Below are 13,886 nucleotides of genomic sequence, written 5' to 3' on the forward strand. Positions count from 1 at the left end.
AGTTGCAGCATTGCTGGGGTGGTGGGCCGCTTCCATCCGTCCTCCCATCACATAATTAGCAAACATAGAATTGCCATTCTCCGCGAGATACCGATTCCTCTTTCTGGGACTGCGCTCCGGAGTGCTCTCTGTTCAAATACAAATTAGTCGCGACATGCAAGATAAGCGATCGTGTGTGCACTTTTCAAAATACTCGAACAGAGGAGAACTAAAAAAGAGAAGTAACAACATTTTGCCGTGGTCGCAAGGGGGCGTCGGTCGGCAACAGCACGAACCGAACTGTGGGCTCCGTTATCACAAGATCTTGCATGCTCAATTACCTCTCTCTCTTTGCAAAAGTGTGTAATTAACTCTTTAGGCCCCGAAATTAAGTTATTATTGTCAAAAAGGAAAGCCAACACTTCGTATTGTTATTCTTATCGATAGAAGCACTCACTTATTGCTTATTACTAGGGGGCCTTCTGTTTCGCCACTTTCCCTCTCTTTCGTTCTATATTCTGGTGCCCGAAGACGGTCGGCCGTCTGCGGGTTTGACGCTAGACCCACGAAACCTCTCTGCACTAGATAAGACAGTTCACTGAGTCATCCAAATGTCACCCTGACTGCAAATTAGATTAAACTCGATTCGAAATCGAATACACATCTGTGCAAGGAAATTCCAAGCGAAGAGGTGAACGAACACTGAATGCTCTGTCTGAATATGTGAGATGATCTCAACAGTACTGCCCTTAGGTCCTTGGAAATTTAAAGTCAGGCCGCAGATTTAGGGGCTTCGATTTTAGTCAATCAATAGAGCATAACATCACAGAGAAACTAAATATTTATTTGCTTTACATTTTTTTAAGTTCTGTGAAAACAAAGTTTAACCCAACAAATAATTGCCTTGGGCGCAAATTTACCTTGGCACTGCCCTGTGTACACAATACACATCAGTTTCTATAATTTGGATACTGATCGATTTGTTGCTTTCTGGACGTGGGCGCACACTGTTTATGTGTGGACTATGTTGGACAGTTTTTAAATAGAGCTGTGTTCTTGTATAATGAAGGAAAGCAGCGAGCAAAAGCCCAACCGGTAGCGGTCCGTGTATAGATTTACATGCATACATATGAACATATGCTTGTGTGACCATACATAAAAGCGAATTGTTGATTGGGGTCTACATACATTACCTCAATGCACATAACGCATTCGCGCGTTGGCAGCTCGAAGCAATAACCAAAACAAATGCTATAAAACATGCAGCACAAGGCAAGTGGGCAAAAATTGAGAGAGAAATAAAACAAAGCAGAGGCTGAAACTCACAGCGTTGCAACCCGTTCCAACATCAAAACGAACTCGAACAAGTTGCACGGCGACTGCAACAAGCAGCCAACTAACAACTGCAGCGAAAGCGACAGCAACAGCAAGAGCAACAAGAACAACCACAAAGCGACAGCCACCAGCCAATGTGTGTGAGGCTGCCTATATACAACGGCTTCTCTGGGTTTGTCTGTTTGTCTCTCCGCAGTTGTGTGTGTGTGTGTGCAGCCCCCACATTTCTCCAAATGCACGCAACGTCAACGGCGCACAGTGGTCCTCAGACAGTAGTCTTGCAGCAAGGGTGCTTGAGAAATGTCAGAAATCATTATATACCTGTCCACTCAGTCAACGATTCTTGGTACGGCTCAAAATGTAACAGAACTTCCACCGAGAATCCGGACCTCTGAGCCACTGTGCTGTGTAGACCGTCACTTGAGTGTGCTCTCCTCTCTCGATGCGATTTTCGGTTCCGTTTCGTTGGCAGTGAGTGTCGGCGTACACGCAAACACAGGCAAACATGGTATGCACACTCTCTCTCGCATTGGCACAGCACATGCACGGGCACCAACACCAAGAAAACCGCTCTGCCGCGAAGCTTTTGAGTTCTTTGCATCCGCGTCTTGCGGCCCAATGCGAGTTGCCTTGTGCATGCCAAAGATTTCAGATCGGAAAGCAACAGCAGCAGCAGAAGCTCGGCTCGCGACGCGCGCAACCTTTCCAGCGAATTATCCATATCGATACCAGATCTAAGCGACTCTATAAATATTAATTTTTTTTGCATTGTGAAGCTCAATTAAATTTAAGAGCCCAATTAGACGGTGATTGGTGATTCAGTTCAGACAGCTAGCTCGCGTTTGCCGTCGGCATTTGCAAATGAAGTGTGATCGCGTCAAAAATGTTCGAGTGATTTTTTGTTTGTTGTGTGACAATTACACCGATATCTCAGCATATAAAGCAAAAAAGTAACAATATATTTGGAGTCAATTGATTGGAATAAGCCCACGCGGAATTTCTTCAAGCTAATTCAACGATTGATAAACTAAAACCATTGAAAAATATTCATAAAATACACAAATCCTAATAGCTATATACACAGATAATTATAAAACAAAAGAAACTCTACATAAACACATAAACGTTACCAACAAATACAATATTACAAATAATTCAACTAATCACATAATATAATATCACAAAAATTTATAAATAAATTAGTAAAGTTTCCAATCAATACCGCTGAACAGGTAATAGCCTAATCTATAGAAGTTTGACGTTTTAAAACAATTTAAAATACATTTTAAGACTTACAAGTATTGTAGTCCAATTTTATTGCTGAGTGGGATTACAGAAAGTGCTCAGAATATACATATTTACCCCCCAAATATTATTCAAAATGCTAAAAAGATAAATTTTAATGTGAAATAAACTATTTTCAAGAAGTACAAGCCATGATTGCGCATACGCCTCGGTTTCCGAGGCTTGACACCTGCTAAACAAGTAAATGGCAAGAAACCAAAGGAAATGCTAATTTAATTTATTTAGCCTTGAATTAGCTTACAATAAATTAACATTTTCGTTGCATTTCCTAATTCCGAATGAAGAAAACCAAGAAAATCATTTCCCGTTTCCCCAATTATTCGGTGTGAAAGGGAAAAATACAAAGAACAGTAAAAATACATTTAACGACTCCTAATTAACTGGATTGCCTAAGCTGATCTTTGGCCTTTTCACCAGACATTTAAAATTCATACGAAAAAAGCGCATTTATGGCTGGAAAAGTTCAGAGTGTCAAAAGTCAACCATTAATCCACACTCTCCTGTAGATATTTTTTGCGCATCTGGCAGAACTACTGAGAGGGTAAATACATATTTAGAATTGTGATAAATGTGTTTGAGTATATTGCCGTGACAGATCCCTCGCCCGTATCGATACAATGTATCTGCAAGCCCAGCTCCACCCACAAGGCGTAGCTTATATCTAAAACACATCTCAACTGGGTATAACTATATGTTAGGGGGGCGTAACCGATCGTATCAAGGAAATTTCTAATGTTTTTACCTTTAATGAATGGTCAAACATGCAAGAGCCAGCGGCCAATGGAAACAGAGTTTCACCTGCAGCTCCGCTCCATCTGAAATTGAATTAATTCCGGGCTGAGACTATTGCAAACTATGAGATACATTAGCTCGTGCGATAAACACAAATGCAATTTGTTTGCCAGCACAATCCATGCATGCAAAAATAATGGAGAAACCAAATCAAAACCATAACAGGGCGAGAGCTCTTTCGATCCGACGAGAGCCGATTGCATACCTACAAATTACATCATCGATTCGGGGTGCAATTATCAAAAATCCACACAGCCGAAATGCAAACACGGAAATTGTTTACTAATTCGAAAATATTTCTCAAACTATTTTCTGTTCAAGTACAATAAACACCAAATCTTTCACTTGTCTTTTCAGGTGCTTAACAATCTATTATCCAGAGTCTACAAATTGGGGATTAGGCAACAGAAAGTGAAAATTAATATAACATAATAAAATATACCATAAACAATAGCTATCAATTTACTAAATAATTACTTAAACAAACATATTTTAATCGAAAAAGGATAACAAGTACGCACATATAACCGCAGTAAAAATATTAAAATATTCTCATAAATTGTGCTTAAAATTGTGCTTAAAATAATTCCACTTGCAATTCGAAAAATGCTTCCCATCTCGGACAACTGAAGTGTTAGAGACATACAACAACAGCTGCGAGTGTTATTGCCAAGACCAAGGACACTTGAATATTCTGGGATGGTTTCGGAGGAGAACTGGAACAGCGACACCATGTCCGACTCGGATATGATCGACTCGAAGAACGACGTGTGCGGCGGGGCCTCCAGCTCCAGCGGGAGCTCGATCTCTCCGCGCACACCGCCAAACTGTGCCCGCTGTCGAAACCATGGCCTGAAGATCACCCTGAAGGGTCACAAGCGCTACTGCAAGTACCGCTACTGCACCTGCGAGAAGTGCCGCCTGACGGCGGACCGCCAGCGGGTAATGGCCCTACAGACGGCCCTGCGCCGCGCCCAAGCGCAGGACGAGCAGCGGGCGCTGCATATGCATGAGGTGCCGCCTCCATCGACGTCGACTGCTGCCCTGCTGGGCCACAACCACCACGTCGCTGCTACCGCCCACGTTCACGCACATCATGTCCATCCGCACCATGGTCACCACACCCACTCCCATCATGGCCATGTGCTGCACCAACATCAGCTGGCAGTGGCTTCAGCGGCGGCGGCTCCTTCGCAGCCTCCGCCATCCCACCTGAGTGGGGCCCACAATGGGGCAGGAGCGACAGTGCCAGCCACGGCCTCCAGCCTGCATGGTCACGCCCATGCGCATCATGTACACATGGCGGCAGCGGCAGCCGCCACAGTGGCTCACCAGCAGCAGCAACAGCAGCAACAACAGCAACAACAGCAGCAGCAGCACCAGAGCCACCAGCACCAGCATCATCCACACCTTCAGCATCCGCAGCAGCACCAGCCACAGCACACGGCGCTCCGATCTCCTCCACACAACGAGCACAACGCCGGAAGTGTTGGACCAGCCACCAGCAGCTCAGGAGGCGGAGCCAGCTCAAGCAGTGGCGCCGCTGCCACCTCAAGCAGTGCATCCAGCAGCGGCGGAGCTGGCGGACGGTCAGGCAGTGGCGGGGTCAGTGTTATTACCAGTGCCGATCCCCACATGTCCACGGTACCCACACCAGCCCAATCGCTGGAGGGCTCCTGCGATTCATCATCTCCCTCGCCCTCGTCCACATCCGGCGCCGCCATTTTGCCGATCTCAGTCTCCGTTAATCGCAAGAATGGCGCCAATGTACCATTGGGTAAGTGAACAGCTACTACAGCTACGTACATATATTTATTTGAAAGTATTTACATATATCGGAGTGTTGAATCAAAAGCTTAGCATTTATCTGCATTCACTGAGTTCACTTTATTCGCTGATTACTGAAGCGACGCTGCAAAAGTTTACGTTAGTGTAATAAAAGTTGAATTATTATTGCAGTAAGTGTAAGTAGTCGCGCTGCGGAAAACTAGTCGATGTTTTTCTGTCCCTTCTTTTTAAGCGAACTTCGTGGTCGGAACCTGTCCACATAAAATGTATTTTAACAGAGTGCCCAAGTGCCTACATATTGTTGCGTTTCTACAATGCGTTTTTCTGCATTGAGAAATATAAACAGAGAGTTAAATGTGTTAAATATGTCTTACAATTTAGGCAGATTCTATTTTCTAGGTATTTGTGTTGTTCCCAACAATTTTGAGTCAAGTGAAGAGACGGTTTACTGGTGTTTCCCAATTTACAATATAAATCTTATCTTATACATAAATCGTATTCCTTCTGAATTGAGAATATTTTTGCTGGTTAATAAATTGTATTTTGTAATCGAATTGTGATGTACAATGTACTTATGTGGGGGATTCCTACGATTACAGTATCGTCCGCCCTGTTGGATTAAGTTTAGCGCCAGGCCACCTAGATCTTTCATTGCATCCACAGTTTCACTCCACTATGGTATTGGAAAATACCCATTTTCGGTTTTTAAAGACTCAAGTGTACTTTATATTATTAATGTGCATTTACGTAAGGATAATAGAGCGAAACCCAAATTTAAGTATGAAAAATATCGTACAAATGTGCTTAAGTTGCTCCCGATTTTGTATGTTTTGTTATGTGTCTGTCCAATCTTTGTACATTTACTTGTTCTCGCTTCATCCTTGTCTTGGCTCTCCCTTCGCCTGCATTCAACCCGAATGTAAATAAATTAAATATAAATTAAATTATTCTGCCTTTCCCTCATACATTTTAATGTAAACCATTGTAGCCAACATACCCTAAAACCTCTTTCAGAAACCTCGTTAGATATCTTTAATAGTTCCTCCACTATATTTAACTTGAAACCTATTTATTGATGAACCGACTTCGGCTTTGATTTGAACTTGCATCTGCTGTCACGTATTAATGACGTGGCCACGTGTGTGCTTACTTTGAACTAACTCAGACAGATCCATCATTAATCTTGTAACTCGCTCAATTTGTGATCTTGGCAGTCGGTATCTAAAATATATTTATGGCCCATTTAATAAAGTGCGGAGGGAAAATTGAAAATGAAAAACCCGCAGATGAAATTGCACTGCTTTTATTCATCAAGTCTTGTCTATGAACGGCCGAGGGAAGCTGTCTGGGAGTCGTGGTATGTCTCGCCTCTAAATGATTCCCACCTAATTATAGGCCGCAATATGCCGCCGCCACTAGGAAGGCATCGGGAACAGATCCACCAGATCCACAAACAGCGTCGACGGGGCACGTACGCATTTGGGGCAGAGACGCCATGGACAGAAGGCCTAATCAAGTTGTTGTTGTTTGTCCGGGACGAGCCCAGACTTGGCCAAAACAAAAAAGGAAACAAGTGAGACTGAAAGACTGTTCGGGTGTTCCGACTATGGGATACCCGCTAACCGAAACATCCCGCCACAAGCGTGTACAAAGTGTCGAGATTAAATTCATTTTGAATGATGATAAATTGGTTGATCTTGCAATGGGTTGGGTTTATCGAATCAGGGAGCGGCTTGCAATGCGCAGAAGTGTGGCAAAACGAAGCGAAATAAAAGACAAGACAAACCGAGGTACAAGCAATACTACAGCACATGTCACGAATTGCTTTTAATGACAGCCGGAGCGAAGTAGCTGATGGGCCATGTAGGAATCAATTAACATAGAGCCAGCCAGCTGTCAACAGTTGGCACCTGAGGGCGAGCCTGGCTGTCTGGCGCAGCCATTCACACTTAGGTTCAGATTATGCCATTGAAAGTATGTTCAGTTTGATTTATTTTGATCGCTTTGATCGAAGAACTAGCTGCCACAAGGGAACTCAGAGCCAGTAGCCTGCGGCCAGCAATTAGTTTGATATTTTTTCATGCATTTCTTAATGTGAGAAAATCTAGTCGTATCTCAATCAGGGCTTCATTCATGTGCATTCTGCTCCCTCCACTCCAGTCGCGACTCGCAAGCGTCGATCCATCGGTCTGCTGACCACGTTCCATCTTCAGCGTTCCACCTTCCACGTTCCACGTTCCTCTGCCTAATTGCACTTGAGCACGAGCAACATGGCATACGAATGGCAGCTTAATCTTTGGACAATTACAAGGAAGACCTGTCAAGGTAATCCAACATAACCATCCATCATAGCGCTAAGGAGGCATGAAACATTTTCACAGTTTCACATTTTCCAGTCACCGATGAATTCTTTATGCATAATGCCGGCCAGACATGGCAGCCGATCCAACTATATGGAGATCGTTTAGCATAAGTGCAGGGCCAATGCGCGTCTTCTGTCAACTGCAAACAGTTTGTCAATCAATTGCACACCACTACGATCCAATCCTCCTTCCTGCCGCTGCTCCTCCACCGCCACCACAGACAACGCCACAGACAGCAGACAGCAGACAGACAGACGGTAGCTGGATGCCCCTCCATGCCTATATTTTGGCTTGTGTTAGGTTGCGGCCCCAATGTCTACAAACGTGTAAACCCGTCTTGGGCGTCTCAAAACTGGCTACCCAAATCGAGTTTTCCATGCTGGCAACTTTGTAGCCTTTTTTCTCATTCACCTGAACAAGTCCGACGGCTCATTAGCTCAACACACTGGGGTCTGCCTTCTGCCGTCTGCCGTCTGCCTGCTGCCCACACGGACGCTGCAAAATTCCAGCATTAGTCATCAGACCTGCAGGCAAGAGGCTATGGTTCAGGCAGCTCTCTAAACGTGGCCCACAAGTGGTGCACGAGGTTAAGGGTATTCATTTTGTTATTTATTTTGATGGCTTCTATTAGGCAGACACCCCCCCATCTTTGATCTGCAACTAATAATATGTACTCTTGCTGGGTTCTTCCAAGTATTCCGAGTAAACTTCAACCTGAATTCGTTGCTTAAGGATCGAGAAGGATCGGCAGTCAAGGGCTGAGCTGGGCCATCGATAGAGTTCGACTTAAGTTAATTAATTTAATGCGCCTGCGCTTATTTCGGGCTCTTAAGACGTAACTCCGCTCTGGGCCATATTCCCCCTTCACATCGTGTGTCTGTTTAGAACATTTACGAGTAGGGCCGACGACTTGGCGAATTCTCGTTTCGCGCGAAAACCCCAAGGAAAAAAACAAAAAACTTTGCTGCGCTCGTAAAATAAAGTTGTAAAATGTATTTCTGGTACGCAAATACATACATACATACATATGTATGTTTATTTGTATGTATTTATGTATGCATTTATGTATATTTTGTTGTTGCATACATTTTGCTCGATTTTGTTTTCGATTTCAGTTTCAAATGGCTTCCACAAGCCGCCGACGAGCGTAGTTTTAGCATTTGCTTTTTTTATTATTATTTTTTTGAGAAATGTGCTCGAGAGTGAGCAGCCAGGCCCTTGGCAGATTTGACAGGTCATTTGGGTGCATAATTTACGAGATTTCCAGTTAATATGTTGGCATTACTTTTAATAGTCCGCGTTGGACGCCGCGGGCTTTATGGACACCCGAAGACAGGATTATGCATACATATGTACATATGTTTTGTATGTTTGTGTGCATGCTCCAAATGGTTGCTTAATTATAAGGCCAGAAGCAATCGCATCCAGGAACTGACCACAGAACAATTCGCTTAACATGAACAATAAAAATATGTCTGTATGTATTTTTTCTCCTTTTGCAATTAAAGTTCTTTTACGAGCAGTGAATTGGTCTAGACGAGGCGAGACCCAAACGCGACTCAACGCGGCACGGATCGCCAATGCCAATTGGTTCTAGCCCCGCTCCAGAGCTCCAGAGCGGCTGCTTGAGGCCAAAACAGCTGCCAGATGATATAATTATGAGTGGTCGTATCTCCCATCCCATTGTACAGTGCACACATACCGTGTGGTATTACGAGTATTTACAACCTGCTAAAATGCATTTGCATACAAATGCTGGCATAATCAGCTCTCTTATCCAGAAGTTCCCCAATTACAGCTCTCTATCGCCTGATCCGCCCCATCTTTAAGCCACGCCGAGCAGCCCTGTCCCTGTCCCTGACTCTCACTCTGCCTCTGCCTCTGCCCCTGTCTTAAGTCTTGGCTTAATTCAATCGGCATTGTGTGCCTCAGCCTGCTCTCAATGCGGGCCCCTATAATTTTGTGCACCGTCAGAAGGATGGCGGAGGGGCAGAAGTTTGTCTCATTTTTTTTCGGGGCCGTGAAAGCACCAGAAAGATGCATTATGCAACCCAATCCACATGTGTGAAACCGCAATGGCTTTTTAAGTGAGCAAAATTATAGGGAATGGCACACAGCATACAGCATACAGAAATTCAGAATCCTGAATCCTGAATCTTCAGAGCCCAAACGAGTGCACAGGGTGGGGAGGGGACTGTAGGGAGTATTTCGATGAGAACGTGCTTTTTTTTTAGGGGAGTGGCTCGATAGATAGTTTTAATGGACTCTTTTCATGTTGGTCAGACGTTAAATATGCTGCACAAAAAAATAGCTTAAGACACCATTTAAAATGTATCCCTGAGAGCAAAAAACTGGCCCAACCTTTTTATTTATTCTAATCGCTGAAGTGCTTAAAAATAATAAGCATAAAAAGTATGCCCTGCAGCCAATTTTCTTGCCACTCAATTTATTAAATATTTATGAAGCTGCCGACACATTTCCGCCAAATACAGTTGGTAATGGACCCACGATCCACCCCTTTATGGAGGGTATTATCAGTTGGTTAAGTTCTAGGCCCTGCAGAAGAGAGCGAGAGAGAACTCGAAAGGCTATTAAAGACGGGAAAGACGACATGACTCTCCGCTGTCCCTTGCCTTTGTTCTTATTTGTTCTTATCACTTAAGTGCTTAAAAATAATAAGCAGAAAAGTGCCTGCCCTGCGGCTGGATTTCTTGCCACTCAATTTATTAAATTTATTAAATATTTATGAAGGTTGCCAGCACATTTGCTCATACAAACTTGTTGCGCGCAAATTGTAATGTTGCATGCAATGCACGGGGCGCTCCAGAAGGCCTTGATAGACCTCCCAAAAGATTTGCCAACTGAACTTCATCCAGCTCCAGTGGCCATCAGCTTTAGCCTCAGCCTCAGCCGCAGCTTTGTTTACCTTTTCACAGACACGCAATTTATGGTTCGGCCGGGGGCAGGCATTGTCCAGTGCAACGCAAGTTGCAACTCCCCTGTGGCAGCGGAACTGGAATTTTTCGGGCTGGAGCAGAGGCACAGGCAGAGCCATGCAGTCGCAGATTTATGGCTGGCATCTGCCACAAGGTGCTAAGAACTTACTTTATAACCTGAGTGTGTGATTGCCGTTCTTTCGCCTTTGCCGCAACACTAAAATGATTTACTGCATTGAATGTGTTAGCAGTTATCACATCTTACATACAAATGTACATACTACTAAGCCCAGAGATTGGCCTGGAAACCTGAGCATCGATTGGCGAAGAAACATCAACAGCACAGAGGCAGGGCGGGAAGGCTGTTCCAATTATAAGCGAACATTGCAACAATTTATCAAGTTTTCATTTAAAATGTTTTAAAAACTCTTTAAATGTGCCAGCACAGCTGCACGGAATTTTAAGAGCCCTTCAAGAATCCGTAGCTAAGAAAAAGATAGTTAATTACACATTCGTTGACACTGACAGGCATTCCAAGCGATCTAATCAACGTCTCCAAGTCAAATTACTTTATTACGAGCATGAGTATAGCATAAAGATTATTACTTATAAATATACATAGCTACTCGTAGGATTTATGTTGCTCCGAGCACAGAAAATCAAACTGCTTCGTCTGGGATCCAGCATGCAGCATCGACAGGCATAAATAACAAAGCGAAACAATAACAACAATCAAAGCCAAGTTCAATGCTCGCTCTTTTTATCCGCCCCTCTCCATCTATCTCTCTATCGTGTCCCACAATTATGCTTTGCATTCAGTTTTGAATTTCAACAATTAAACATGCAGCCACAAAACTGTCGGCAATAATTTCCAGAAGTAATGAGCCTGCTCCTCCGAGGTCTCCCTCGGTCTTCGCCCTGCCCTGCTGCGGACCAAATCATGTCTCGCTGTATCCTATGGCGTACAGTTAGGGGGCAGAAATAGTTACATCGGTCAGCTGGGAAACCGGTTGCGAAGTGCTCGATTTTCATCGCACCTCCGATAAGGCAAGCATTTTAAGCGAAATGTCAACGGCAGCCGATCCCCTCCCCTCCCCCAACCCAACCCCACTCCGCTCCGCTCCGAGCCACACTCCAGCGACAGGCTCGTGTGTAGCAGCAGGCGATTCGTTCAATTAATTTGCACACTGCCAATTGGCTGTAAATAGTGGGAGAAATCATCAAAATATGCAAATTATGAAATTAGATTTTCTATGCAACATTTTTGCATACCGCAATTCCGGATTTCTTTTCGCCACCGGAAACACCAAATGTACGAAATTTATATCGAATTACTATCCCCACAAATCATATGTACATGTGTACATATCTACATATTTATATGTATTTATTGTAGATCTGATTAGCTGTGCCCCCGCCCATATATAACCTGACATCTAGTTGCTTGTAAGCGCTAACTAACCGTGGCCAAGCCCATTCATAAATATGCATTGTTCTCAGATACTTTACACATAGCAGAGTCCATTTATCACGCAACTACCTCGTAGGAGTCACACTCGAAGGAATGGGAATGAGTATCTACGCCTCTCCTGGACTGGAACTGCCTCCGGCATGCTAATTATGTAAAGGGAAGGGACAGGCAACGTGGCGACTATCCGCCCTGAGGCCTGGATAAACGGAGACCCTCATTTAAGTGCGCCAAGTACAAAAAATAAAAGCTAAGGCGGGATGTTTTATTTATATATAAATGACATAATTATAGTAAACTCTTCAAGGTTTTGTTTGGTCAACAAAAACTCCTTCTGCCAGCATCTGACCCAACTCAAGGCGGTTCGAACCGGTATCGATTTATGTCTTGGCCAACAGAAATGATTGCTGATTGCTGATTGATGTACAGCTCAGTGCCTCACTGACCTGTCTGAAGGCGATCGCCAAAGCGATCTAAACGACTTCATTCCGCCCTGAATATGGTCTTTAATGTGCAGTATTCAATGATTGATATGCAATTGCCAGGAGCTAGTGCATGTCCAGACCATTAAAATAAATACATTTGCATATTTCTGGCAGCCCGCAACCGCCCCCAACACGCGACCGACCCGCCCGACTGTCACTTGCAGTCCTCTGCGTCCTCTCCACAAAGTTTGTCTATCAACAATGCGGAGCGTAATCCATGCAGCACGGTGCGCCCCATTCACTTCATTAAAAACTTGTTGCAATTTCAATTTCGAGCCGGCAAAAAAATCAACAACAAAACGAAACAAAGTCCCCCGCCCTGCTGCTGGCTGCCACAGATTGTTGCATTGAAAATGAAATCACGCACGTTGATTTACATTAATGAACACTGACCACCGGCCACTGGCCGCACTGCGTGTGCCTTTAAGGAAGGACGGAGCTGGTCCCCCTATCTGGCTGATTTCCCGAGCAAACAGTTGGCTGCAGCTCAATGTCTAGCATTGTAAATAGTTGTGAGGCTTGGTGTGAATGCTGTGTGAGGTGTGTGCCATAAATCGGTGCTGAATTACAGCGTCCAAACTCGGGCACAGACATGTTTTTGTATCAATTGAAAGTGAGTGAATTATACGCATTTCTGCGTTAATTTTGCTTATTGGATAAGCAATGAAAATGGATGTGGCACCTCTAATGAGTTGTCAGATCTGATTGATGATTTGGACATATAGATTTTGTCATTAAAGCAGCTTAATCAGAGCTAAAGCTTCAAGTAAAATACAATCTGAAAGTAATCTTAAAGCAATATAAACAACAAATTAATTGTATAATCTTTTAGCTTTCAATTAAAGAGATTTTTACTGCTGAAACTATCGCTAGTGAGGTGATCAAATCTTGCTTTGCGGCACTTACCTGCTGCGGATAAGTACTCGTATTTAATGAAAACATAAATATGTTGAAAGTATTCCCGTTTACGGTCTGGCATTCCTTCGTCTCGGGCACTCTCTTTTTCCAATCCGTTTTTGTTGCCTTCATTAAAAGCCAAATGATCGGCAATGTTTTTGGGATCGCCCACACGCATGCCCGTACAATATATGTATGTGTGTGTGTGTGGATGTATATGTAGGAACTATTATCTAGCCCCAAAATGCTCACAAAAGAGGATCATTAAAGTCGCCGTATCTATAGCCTCTGCTTGGCCCCTCCTCGCACCGGCGACTGCTCGCAATTTTTAGCACACTTTTAATTTATTTTCAACATTTTTACAATTCTAAAACATAAACATTCTTTGCATCCCATCTCGTTGCTGGGCATCAAAGTTGTAAATGTCGCGTTGCATCGTAAACTTGTGTTGGTTGGGGCTCAACGTGTGTTGCTGGTTTGCTGGTTTGCTGGGGTCTCCGTCTTTCCATGGAGGGAGCTTAACGCTGGGAACGTGAGC

At 43.9% G+C, this 13,886-nt stretch overlaps 1 protein-coding gene across 2 annotated transcripts in view; it reads left to right on the top strand.

Moving 5' to 3' along the window:
- The first annotated feature begins 1,101 nt into the window (after nt 1–1,101).
- LOC117899756 (protein doublesex) overlaps nt 1,102–13,886 on the top strand; it is a 41,138-nt gene continuing 28,353 nt past the window's right edge. The window contains exons 1-2 of one of the 2 annotated variants that reach the window (XM_034810007.1): nt 1,102–2,546; nt 3,769–5,188. In XM_034810007.1, coding sequence (XP_034665898.1) covers nt 4,111–5,188 — 1,078 coding nt within the window. In that variant the 5' untranslated portion in view covers nt 1,102–2,546; nt 3,769–4,110. The remainder of the gene's footprint in view (nt 2,547–3,768; nt 5,189–13,886) is intronic. The other variant, XM_034810008.1, reaches the window with a different exon arrangement.

Source organism: Drosophila subobscura, chromosome O, assembly GCF_008121235.1.
Source record: "Drosophila subobscura isolate 14011-0131.10 chromosome O, UCBerk_Dsub_1.0, whole genome shotgun sequence".
NCBI classification, from domain to species: Eukaryota; Metazoa; Arthropoda; class Insecta; order Diptera; family Drosophilidae; genus Drosophila; species Drosophila subobscura.